We start from the raw sequence: 12,493 nt of genomic DNA on the forward strand, positions 1-12,493 counted from the left end.
CAGCACTGTGGGACAGGGTGCAGTGAACTGGACTGGTGGTTAGGGTAAGGAAAGGAAGAATACTTTTGGTAGGTGAGCAATGCTCACCCTCCCTTGCCAAAGAAACAGTTTATCGTGGACTTGGGGACGATAATTGGCCCCTATTGTAGCCAAAGCCTCATGTTATTTTTCCCGCTGGAATTGCTGGGTGTGGGAAGATTGGTCCAGCCAGAGCAGAAATCCATCCAGTAATCCAACTCAGCCTGACTCGTAATCAGAGTCTAGATGTGAGTAGTGCGCATATTTCTAGATTTACAAACAAAACATATTGCTCATTTTATTAACATTTCTTTTCCCCGAAAATAAGTGTTAGACTAATTCATACCACCCTTTCTAAACATGTCCTGTAACAATCAAGAGATTGACACAATTTTTTCTGCTAGCTGCACCACTAGCTGCATCATTCTTTTGAGTTAAGTTAGGTGCTCCACTGTGGTAAATAGATTTCAGAAGTTATGTGAAGGCCTTCATGTTTAGTGGGTGTTCCTTTATCTTTCATTACCTGTCCGTGGTTCCCTTCCAGGTGGAACCACTAAAAATAAAAATAAAAACAGAAAATACCTATACTTTGCAACAGTGGCGTCACTAGGGTTGGTGTCACCCGGTGCAGGTAACTCATGGTGTCACCCCCTCACGACTTACCGCATGGACCACCTCTGTCGGAAATGTACGTTGTTAGGTACTGTCTTGCTCCCTCTCTCTGTCTAGCTCCCTCTAGCTCCCTCTCTCTGTTTTACTCCCTCTAGCTCCCTCTGGTTCCCTCTCTCTCTGTCTTACTCCCTCTAGCTCCCTCTCTCTGTCTAGCTCCCTCTAGCTCCCTCTCTCTCTGTCTTGCTCCCTCTAGCTCCCTCTCTCTGTTTTATTCCCTCTAGCTCCCTCTGGTTCCCTCTCTCTCTGTCTTACTCGCTCTAGCTCCCTCTCTCTGTCTCTTACTCCCTCTAGCTCCCTCTCCCTCTGTCTTACTTCCTCTAACTCCCTCTCTCTGTCTTGCTCCCTCTAGCTCCCTCTCTTACTCCTTCTAGCTCCCTCTCTCTCTGTCTTACTCCCTCTAGCTCCCTCTCTCTCTGTCTTACTCCCTCTAGCTCCCTCTCTCTGCCTTACTCCCTTAGCTCCCTCTCTCTGCCTTACTCCCTCTAGCTCCCACTCTCTCTCTCTTACTCCCTCTAGCTCCCACTCTCTCTTACTCCCTCTAGCTCCCTCTCTCTGTCTTACTCCCTCTAGCTCCCTCTCTCTCTGTCTTGCTCCCTCTAGCTCCCTCTCTCTGTTTTACTCCCTCTAGCGCCCTCTCTCTCTCTGTCTTGCTCCCTCTAGCTCCCTCTCCCTCTAGCTTCCTCTCTCTCTGTCTTACTCCCTCTAGCCCCCTCTCTCTCTGTCTTACTCCCTCTAGCTCTCTCTCTCTGTCTTACTCCCTCTAGCTCCCTCTCACTCTGTATTGCTCCCTCTAGCTCCCTCTCTCTCTCTTACTCCCTCTAGCTCCCTCTCTCTGTCTAGCTTCCTCTCTCTCTGTCTTACTCCCTCTAGCCCCCTCTCTCTCTGTCTTACTCCCTCTAGCTCTCTCTCTCTCTGTCTTACTCCCTCTAGCTCCCTCTCACTCTGTCTTGCTCCCTCTAGCTCCCTCTCTCTCTCTTACTCCCTCTAGCTCCCTCTCTCTCTCTCTTACTCCCTCTAGCCCCCTCTCTCTCTGTCTTACTCCCTCTAGCTCTCTCTCTCTGTCTTACTCCCTCTAGCTCCCTCTCACTCTGTCTTGCTCCCTCTAGCTCCCTCTCTCTCTCTTACTCTCTCTAGCTCCCTCTCTCTGTCTAGCTCCCTCTATCTCTGTCTTGCTCCCTCTAGCCCCCTCTGTCTCCCTCTCTCTGTCTTACTCCCTCTCCCTCTGTCTTACTCCCTCTAGCTCCCTCTCTCTCTGTCTTACTCCCTCTAGCTCCCTCTCTCTGTCTAGCTCCCTCTAGCTCCCTCTCTCTCTCTCTTACTCCCTCTAGCTCCCTCTCCCTTTGTCTTGCTCCCTCTAGCTCCCTCTCTCTCTATCTTAATCCCTCTAGCCCCCCTCTGTGTCTAGCTCCCTCTCTCCCTGTCTTACTCCCTCTAGCTCCCTTTGTCTCCCTCTCTGTCTTACTCCCTCTAGCTCCCTCTCTCTCTGTCTTTCTCACTCTAGCTCCCTCTCTCTCTGTCTTACTCCCTCTAGCTCCCTCTCTCTCTGTCTTACTCCCTCTCTCTCTGTCTTACTCCCTCTAGCTCCCTCTCTCTTACTCCCTCTAGCTCCCTCTCTGTCTTGCTCCCTCTAGCTCCCTCTCTCTCTGTCTTGCTCCGTCTAGCTCCCTCTCTCTCTGTCTTACTCCCTCTGGCTCCCTCTCTCTCCGTCTTAGTCCCTCTAGCTCCCTCTCTCTGTCTTGCTCCCTCTAGCTCCCTCTCTCTCTTACTCCCTCTAGCTCCCTCTCTCTCTTACTCCCTCTAGCTCCCTCTCTCCCTGTCTTACTCCCTCTAGCTCCCTCTGTCTCCCTCTCTCTCTGTCTTACTCTCTCTAGCCCCCTCTCTCTCTGTCTTACTCCCTCTAGCTCCCTCTCTGTCTAGCTCCCTCTAGCTCCCTCTCTCTTGCTCCCTCTAGCTCCCTCTGTCTCCCTCTCTCTCTCTGTCTTACTCCCTCTAGCTCTCTCTCTCTCTGTCGTACTCCCTCTAGCTCCCTCTCTCTCTGTCTTACTTCCTCTAGCTACCTCTGTCTCCCTCTCGCTGTCTTACTCCCTCTAGCTCCCTCTCTCTCTGTCTTTCTCACTCTAGCCCCCTCTCTCTCTGTCTTACTCACTATAGCTCCCTCTCTGTCTAGCTCCCTCTAGCTCCCTCTCTCTTGCTCCCTCTAGCTCCCTCTCTCTCTGTCTTTCTCACTCTAACTCCCTCTCTCTCTGTCTTACTCCCTCTAGCTCCCTCTCTCTCTGTCTTACTCCCTCTAACTCCCTCTCTCTCTGTCTTACTCCCTCTAGCTCCCTCTCTCTTACTCCCTCTAGCTCCCTCTCTGTCTTGCTCCCTCTAGCTCCCTCTCTCTCTGTCTTGCTCCGTCTAGCTCCCTCTCTCTCTGTCTTACTCCCTCTGGCTCCCTCTCTCTCCGTCTTAGTCCCTCTAGCTCCCTCTGTCTGTCTTGCTCCCTCTAGCTCCCTCTCTCTCTCTTACTCCCTCTAGCTCCCTCTCTCTCTGTCTTACTCCCTCTAGCTCCCTCTGTCTCCCTCTCTCTCTGTCATACTCTCTCTAGCCCCCTCTCTCTCTGTCTTACTCCCTCTAGCTCCCTCTCTGTCTAGCTCCCTCTAGCTCCCTCTCTCTTGCTCCCTCTAGCTCCCTCTGTCTCCCTCGCTCTCTGTCTTACTCCCTCTAGCTCTCTCTCTCTCTGTCTTACTCCCTCTAGCTCCCTCTCTCTCTGTCTTATTTCCTCTAGCTACCTGTCTCCCTCTCGCTGTCTTACTCCCTCTAGCTCCCTCTCTCTCTGTCTTTCTCACTCTAGCCCCCTCTCTCTCTGTCTTACTCTCTCTAGCTCCCTCTCTGTCTAGCTCCCTCTAGCTCCCTCTCTCTTGCTCCCTCTTGCTCCCTCTTGCTCCCTCTGTCTCCCTCTCTCGCTGTCTTACTCCCTCTGTCTCCCTCTCTCTCTGTATTACTCCCTCTAGCTCCCTCTGTCTCCCTCTCTCTCTTACTCCATCTGTCTTCCCTGGATTTGTATAAACAAGAGTTGGAGCAACAGGTGGCACTGTACTGAAGAGCAAGCTGACATTTGGAACTGGTTCACTGGAAAACTGAAGACTGTGCAAGGTACTGAAAAATAGGAAACCATGCACCCTCAGATGAGCGAGGCTGCTATAGAGTTGCCTTGTGAGCAAAGAAAATTGCAGCGAGACGCTGGCGAGTGTGAACAGCATGAGGAACAGGCTTGCACAGGGAGCGACAGTAAAGGTGAGAGCAGAGGCGAGGCTGCAGTGCAGATTGGTGTCACCCCACGTGTTGGTGTCACCCGGTGCGGGCCGCACCCCCCGCACCCCCCTAGTGACGCCACTGCTTTGCAAGCATTACGAACACATCAAGAACAACTCCAGAGGAGCCAAGATGGCGGACGGGACGGACGTGTGAGCGCCCGGCTCCCCAAGCCGCCTGACTTCACATTGATATCCTGGAATTTATCCTTGGCTACGCCGTGCTAAGATGAGGACACGAACGCGCTGATGACATTCGCGTTCATTTGAGATCTCCGCCGGCCGTTTTGGATGAAAACTCGTGGACCTCGCCGGTCACCGGGGCTGCCCATGAACCCTGTGCCGATTGCCGCCGCTGGACACTGCTGCTCGTGACCGGTGGGACGGGCTGTGGAGGTACCGGTGTTTGGGACTGCGTGCCGACTGCGGTGAATAGACGGAGTTTATCCTGTCCTTTGTAGTGCGACTCCCGTTGGTTCAGGGGTGTGTGCTTGGGAGACTGGAGCCCTTCGTACTGTGCTTTCCGCTTCTACGCTGCTCCTAACTTAGGCGGACTCCATCTTGCGGCGTCCTTTCAGTTGTGGACTGCCCGTACCCACGGGAGGCGAGGGGGCTCTCACTGTGCACAGCCCCCTGTACTGATAGCCTCGTGCCCTTCCGTGTTTGAACGATGGTTCCTTGACAACAGAGCCGCCCCCCTCCCTCCGGTGTGGACTCGCGGACGAGATGGTAATGGCGCCTGCCTTCCAGCATGGACAGAGGGCTGCTCCCTTATCCCCAGTTTGTGCGGACCTGCCTGCACTTGAGCCGGAGGCTGAACCGAATGCGTCACTGTGCATAGCGGATCGGCTGGTGCTACAGAGTGACCTGACCTATGGTGATATCCTGGATGCCCTTGCAGACTTATGGGCAACATGGCGGCGCAATGCTCAAGAGCTGGGGGGGCAGATCGAGGAAGCTACGTTTTCCATACAGCGTCCGAGGTTGCCTGTCTCCCTGCTGCCTACGGACATTCCTACAATGGATACAATGGATACAATGTTGCGGCATGTGCGTACTGCTACAAAGTCTCCCCTTGCTCCGGGAACTGTGACTCTGCCAGAACAACTACGATCAGAGCTCCGCTTGTCGCCCCCCCAGTCGTTTGCCCCCTTCGAGGGTTTTGCCTCCGGAGCCTCCTTTCTGCTTGGTTGGAGTGAGTGTCATCCTGCATGGCAGGGGGGGTTCGTCATTTTGGCCGCTGAATTTGTTGGTGACTGGGGACATTCGTCTTCTTCCCTTCTATTCCTTCCATGTCGAGAGTGGCCATCTTGCTCCTTTGTTCTGCCTGCACTGTATCCGTGGCGATGGTCATGCTTGGAGAGGTTTCATCGTTCTGGCCAGGGTTGAAGGTGCTCCTCGCCTCGGCTTTGCTTGACCGGCTGGCGGAGACCCGGACTGTACTGTATTTTATTATGCTGAATGTGTTGCATGTGCAGCTTTTCCCCATTTGAGATTGCGATTGTTAAGTTCTGTTGTGTGTGTTGTGCCCCCTGACTTTACTGCCTACAAACTCGTGTACTCCTGGTGTCTCTGTGGAACTTTCTGCTACATTCGACGGATTTCCTGGTGACTCTTTGCGGCCATTTTGCGCTCCCATATTGCTCTTTGCCATCGACTACCCGGCTGGCGAGAACGGGAATGGGACTGTTTTGTACATGCCTCGAGCGCGCACTGCGTGATGACTTTCTCCGCCTGTATTAGTGTTGCTATTTACTACTGTACTGGGTGTTCAGGGAGGAAGGTTTTGTGGACTGCGATCTTCCTACCCCAGCCCTACTACTATGTCTCTTGCCCTAGGCGGCCAACAGCCTCGCCCTCAGCATTCATGGAGCCGTTGCTACAATAACTGGTTATCCTGGCCGACTGCGCCTATTCTGTGATGTTATCGATAAATTGTACTTTGCAACGCACTGATGCTTTGAATGCGCAGCTCCTTTTGCTTGATGGCGCTGTTTGTGAACGGTGGCGTCCATTTTGTCTAGGACCATCTCCTTTATGTTGAGTACGGCCATTTGGTCTCTTTGTTTTCAGTGGGGGCGGGCCCTCTGGGGGAGTCATGTTCTGGGATACGGTTGCGGACGGGCCAGGGCTAGGGGGCATTTTTTCTATGGCCATGTGCTTGATTGGTGGGTGGGATTCGGGCTGGGGCGCTTCTTCATTATGTGTCGCTGTTCTCTGTGCTGACTTTCCCCACTCTCTCGTGTGCTTAGGGCTGTCCTGTTGTGTTCGGGGTGGACGATTTACTTGTGGCCGGGGTGACCGAGAGCATATAGATTTGGCCCTGGGGGACCCAGTTTGCACGACATTTTATTATGTTTCTTGCGTTGAATGTGCTGATTTTCCCCACTTCAGTTTGTAATTGCTATGTCATGTTCTTTACTCTTGCTGATGTGGGGGCGTACTTTGTGCTGGCCGGGGATCTGAGTGTGACTGATTCTGCCATTCTTTTGGACCTATCTCTTCCGCATCTACTGCTCTGCACGGCGTGACGGTTTTGTATGGCTGGGAGTCCGGGAGATCTGATATTTTCTTTTTCTGGGAGTTGTGGATTGGTTTATTCTTTTCTCACTCCCTATATTTCAAGTGTGAGGGGTTTTCTTTCCTTTTTCTTCACTTTTCTTTTTCTTCCCTTTTTTCTTGGTCTATATTTCGGGTTCTTTAATGGGCGACAGACACTTTGCCGGGGGGGGGGGGTAGGCCGTAGCCTCCGCATTGGTGTAGGGTGGGGGGAGGGTTTTATTTTTCATTTAGTTTCTATGGGCCTTATTTTTCTATGTTTCTGCGCTTTCTTGCTCTGTTTCTGTACTGGGTCCGCGGTAGGGGTTGATGGGGAGGGGGTGGCGCTGTAGGTGGGGCGTAAATGCTGGCTAATTATCTTGTTGTTTTACTTTGCACCGCCATACTGTCTGTGGTCTTATTTTCCGTTGTTGTTCTCGATGATGATGCCACCTGCCTATGTTGTGATTCTAATGTGTGGACTCGGTTCCCCTTATCTCTTCTTCTTTACTGATTTTTGTTCAGATTGGGAACGAACTTAAAATTAACCTTTAATGCTCCTTTTCCTCGGTGACATGATTCTATTCAGTGTAACGTTTATTAATTGTTGCTATGTCATCCGCTGCCGCTGAGGAAATGTATTGCTTGCGACTGTGCTTCAAAGTGTCGTGGCCGGCCTGACGGTTGTGGGCCCGTATTTGTTCCTTTTCATGCACAATAAAGGTTTTCAAAAAAAAAAAAAAAAAAAAAGAACAACTCCACATATGTAATGTAGTCCTGTCCATTACAAGAACTTTAAGAATGCGCAGTTTGCAATTCCTTACTGGCATGGCGCAGTTTGCAATTCCTTACTGGCATGAGCCATGCTAATGCTTGGAAGAGTTTGTGAATTTGACTTTATGTCTATTTAAGATATATGCTCAATCTTGTCTGGCCAGCATCACCTGTTTGTTTTAGGCATGCGTGTATCTGCCAATGCGGACCTGTAGCTCTCTGTAAACGATACTGTGTCAGAATGATTTAACCCCTTCGCTGCGGCGGCAATTCCGCCGCAGCGCTAGGGGGGACGGGGGCCGCGCAGCGCTCCCATGCTCGTGACAGAACCTCTCTGTCACGAGCCTCGGGCGCGCTGTGCTTGTGACGGAGCGGTTCCGTCACGGCCCCGCCCGCTCAATGGAACGTCCAGCGCAGGCGCGAAATCAGCGCCGCGCAGGCGCGCCGAGCGGGCCGTGACGGAACCGCTCCGTCACCAGCACAGCGCGACCGAGGCTGGTGACGGAGCGTTCCGTCACCAGCATGGGAGGGGTTAATATCACGCAATTGTGTTTAAAAGACTTAGTCGATGTTTCACTGCAATCATGAATAAAAGTTCCTGGGAGTTGCTCCAGTGCTGCAGGACACTGGGGTGCACTGCACAGCACAAAGCTCTTCCTCTGGGGCACTGGGCACAACTGACACACACTGTACGGCACACGGTGAGGCTATCAATGGCGCCGCAGGTCAGGTGCTGTGGCTCCAGGACCCAGAAGTGTGAGGGGCCCTCTGCACCCCATTTATAGTGGTTTTCAGTACATAACCAGAAGTAATGAGGGGGAAATTTACTACTCTCATGATTGCCCACATTTAAGAAGAGGTAAGTAGGAAATTTCCAAACCCCCCCCCCCCCCAACCCCACCCCACCCCATTTACTTTTATTAAACAGGCAGTTTCAGGCTGGAGGCAGCCAAAATAAAGCCATTTTTTACTTCAGATACCGGAAGTTTCCCGCCTGAATCCGGTCTATTGGCTTGCATGTACTCTTTCCTATCCGAGTAGGCGTGCATAATTTGCATAAGGAGCTAGGGGGAGAAGCAAACGGCTCTCACATACTTTGAATGACTACAGTACATGTTGCCCTGAGTTGCTGGCAACATATAAAAAAAAACTGCAATCCTAAACGACATTTCCATGGCATTGTGGGTCCACAGAATTCATTGCTTGTGAATTACGATGTAATTTGAAAATCTAGAAAGTGGGCGATTTTTGACAAAATGGCTTTGCATCGGAAACTTGCCCCGAGAGTACTTTCCATTAAAGAGGCACTTTTAGGTTATGACAATAGTGTGCGATTTATTTCTACCGGATAATCTCTCATTGCACGGGAACATATACATTTCCATGATAGACTGTCTTTCCTGGGGAAAGTATATTTTACTGCTCTATTTTTTTTTATTAAACTGTTGAGAAGATTGCAAATGAGCCCTTCCGGTGGCACATAGAATCTGAACTAAATCTATTGGATATTAGATGTTATGGAACAGTAAAGTAGGCAGAGCAGGATAAACACACAGGGACACTTTTGTGATGCAACGGCGGCGTAAACAATGCTGCCAATTTACAATGTGACGAACATAGGGAGATGCGTCACGTTGTAAAGCCCTGCGTCATATTATACCTGCGCCGAGTATAATGTATGCCAGGTGGGCGTTTCCATGCAGGAAAGCCTCATAAAAGTGACACAATGAATCCACAAGTTTTCACTTCGCCACTTCTAGGACGCCACTGCATCAAAACCTTACTCCTGCTTCAAGCAGGCGTAAGGAGTGATGCAGTACAATAAGTATAGGCCTCAACATGCATTCCTGTAGTTGCGTCGTGCTTGCGACACGACTGCTGCAATGCGTGATTTTTGGGCCAACAGATGCGTCAGAATCTGACGCATCTGTCAATCCTTGCGCCATGGTGCACCATATTGTGAAAGTGGCGCATCCAGTGTGGCGCAAGAGTATCGCAGGCTGCCGCAGGGAAACTGACGCATCTTTACAGATGCGCTAGTTTCTTGTAAATCTGCCCCTCAGAGTACAGTGTAAGTACATTGGGGAAAGCCATGCCTTTAATTTGAATATTTCAACATGCTTTAGCTGAGAGTATGTTTGTTTATTTCTTTCGATTACTCTTGACCATACTAATGTGGCGTGTGATTTCCGCTTCCGCAGGACATCGCCACGCAGAAGTTCTCCATGCCCTCGCCAGTCCGCACCGTGATTGCGGCCGACTTCGACAATGACCAGGAACTTGAGGTCTTTTTCAATAACATCGCCTACAGGGGATCCTCGGCCAACCGTATGTTCCGGTAAGATATTTCCATAGGAAGGTTTAAAGCAGAAGAAATCTATTAAATCAATGTTAATGCCGGGGCTGACAAAGTGCTTCTCTGCCGATGCGAGATGACTGACTTTCTATAGTCCCCTGTGAACCATTGAGACGAGCATGTTCCACTTAGTGTACAGGAAAATGTGCACATAGCAAACCATTTGAAAGTTATTATGCAGGTTATAAAATGCGTGAAAAAATACACCCTCTGCAGCAGGAAAGAGACATTCTCGGATACCTTATTATCTTCAGTCAGACCAGTGTACAGCACTTTCCTAAACAAAAAGCGGAATGCAAATAGCCCGAGAGACATGTAAAATATATAAATATTAGTAAATATTTAAAAATAGTTGCACTTTGCATCAACTCACACATTACTTTTCATTCTCTCACCTTCAGATACTATGATCAACTCCCTCGCCCTGTTGTACTTCTTCCTGAAAATTCTTCTCCCATCTACTATTTTCACCCATACTGCTGCTATAAAACACCACTTCAATCAATCAATCAATCAATCAGGGGTACTTCTACAACGTTATCCCATTTTCGTGGCAGGCAAAGGGCATATCCTAGTTAATGATATTAGGGGTAGTCAGGCTTAGAAATTCCCAACAGGAAAAGTGGTGCACCAATCTAAAAAAAAAAGTGGCAGGGCATGGAATGGGTTAGCAGGGAGAATCTGTGGCAGGTCTGGGGGCTCTAGTTTGGAGGTAGTCAGAACAGTAAGGACATTCATGGTATCCTTAGCGTACTCACAGAGTCATAAGTCATGTCACACATTAACAAATGAATCAGACTATTTATTAGCGAATTGCATTATATAATTTTATGTACATGTGCCAGTACCCTCAGTCGAATACAAGCGTATTACTTGTTTATAATTAGCAGCTATTTTCAGAGGGTGCTTATCACCTATAGACATTTTACTAGGAATACAAGTTGTGACCCATAGGTTACACTGTGATCGCTTCAACAAAAGGATGAATGCCTGAGCTGTTTTACTGAGAGTACAAATGTGTGACCTAACATTACATGCAATGCTCTGAAGCAGGCTCATTGACCATTCTAACTATTGTATGCATATGCACACCAGTGATAAGTCAGACCTCAAGTGCCAATTATCGCCCGATGTATCAAGCATCACGGGTATCCATTATTTTCAGTGCATCAGTTTTGACAAGTCTTGAAGCGTTATATGAAATCAAAGCATTCATATGATTTTCAACTTCTTATTACGAGTGTACCTGTCAACAACACAATCTGTCAGAATCAGCCATTTCACTAAATGTATATATGAATGTGCTATTTGTATAGCGCGAACCTAGCCAAAAAGACTGCGGTTCACTATACACGGTCCACGGCAAGCAAAAGCCATGAGTGATAGATGTAGCTGGGTATTGGATTGTTACTGCATTGTGATGTAATGCTATTTAAAGAGTAGTGTTTTGAGGTATTTCTTATTTGCTGCAACGTTTGGGCAGTCATTTTGTTTATACAGGAATACTAAATGTTGATCCTCTCACTTGCTCTCCATGGAAAGGAATCTTATTGAAACGTTCAAGGTTGCAAAGTTAAAAAAATATGTATATTCTCCATCATTCCCTTATAGAAAGGTAAAAACAATTTCTCTAGTAGCCATATCTAATGTTTCTTCCAACTCCATGGGTTTCGTCTTCATTAGATTACCACCACCCATGTGGTTCCTTTACACTCTTAATTAAAATTAACTTTATTAATCTGGTGCAATATTGCCCAGGCTGAAGTACTTAAAACTGTGACCTAATTTGCAACCATTACTAAATCCTTACCAATATAGAAAGAAGTGCATAGTTCAAACATGAATCAGCCAGTCAGTTCATATGTTTAATGGAAATTATTTATGTACTTTGCTGTAAGAAACATATTTACTTAGCAGGACCATTACATATGTCACTGGCCTTGAAAGGTAACCCAATACAATGTTGTCACTAAATTGAATTACTAATTTCATATCCCATCATATTACACCTTTAGCATTGTGTACAAGTACTCGGTCTCCCTAATCAAGGGTGCGTAATAATCTTTGTGATAATCATGTAACTCACTTAATAATCTACTCAACATTAAATCATGTGAATCCAAGTGATGCACAAAATTGTATATTCCCAATAATTTATAAAATAATGACACTCCTTAAATCTCATTTGAAAGCATCCTGTGTACGTCAATTCAAGAACATTTTGTATCTACTTTTGTAATTCTAAAAATCCTTTTATATTGTGCAAGTCAAGTTGTTTTAGTGTATACAATTTGATAACGATCTTAGATTCTAATTGGCTCAATCTATGTTCTTGGTCACCACCACAAGGATGAACTCCAGTTCTAGAAATACCTGAACGTTCCAGCAAATTTGCATCACTGTCAATAAAAACTATTAAATTTATTGCAACTGGGAATTTACTGTTTCTCACCTTGACATCAGATATCATATTACCATAATGACTAATGATAATACTAGCATACAATAGGACACATGGACAAGTGAATACATAAACCACACATGTGGTGAGTAAGTTAATACGAGTATTTACATACATTGACTGCTGCATAATCCCTCAATCATCAAGGTCTTATTTTTAATTGTCTACGGAGATTGCAACCCCTTTACCCCAATCCGTAGAAACCTTTAATTTCCAGCCAGGATTTCTTAATATAGTTTTCAGGGTCAAACATGCTCCTCAATAATATTTCATAAAGGTTTTCGTGGCTTGAGACTGTCTCAGTAGTGTTCTTGTCCAGACCTTGATGCGAAATATTGTCAGCAGTTAGTCAACACCTCTGTCTCCGAACAGTCCTCCTCA

At 47.9% G+C, this 12,493-nt stretch overlaps 1 protein-coding gene across 2 annotated transcripts in view; it reads left to right on the forward strand.

The window, feature by feature from the left end:
* The window catches only part of CRTAC1 (cartilage acidic protein 1), a 1,631,295-nt gene that overhangs the window by 1,390,440 nt on the left and 228,362 nt on the right, over positions 1 to 12,493 (forward strand). For both annotated transcript variants that reach the window (XM_078643566.1, XM_078643565.1), the window contains exon 8: positions 9,497 to 9,633. In XM_078643566.1, the coding sequence (XP_078499692.1) occupies positions 9,497 to 9,633 (137 nt within the window). The remainder of the gene's footprint in view (positions 1 to 9,496; positions 9,634 to 12,493) is intronic.

The sequence above is a fragment of the Lissotriton helveticus genome, chromosome 5_1 (assembly GCF_964261635.1).
Source record: "Lissotriton helveticus chromosome 5_1, aLisHel1.1, whole genome shotgun sequence".
In the NCBI taxonomy this organism is placed as follows: domain Eukaryota; kingdom Metazoa; phylum Chordata; class Amphibia; order Caudata; family Salamandridae; genus Lissotriton; species Lissotriton helveticus.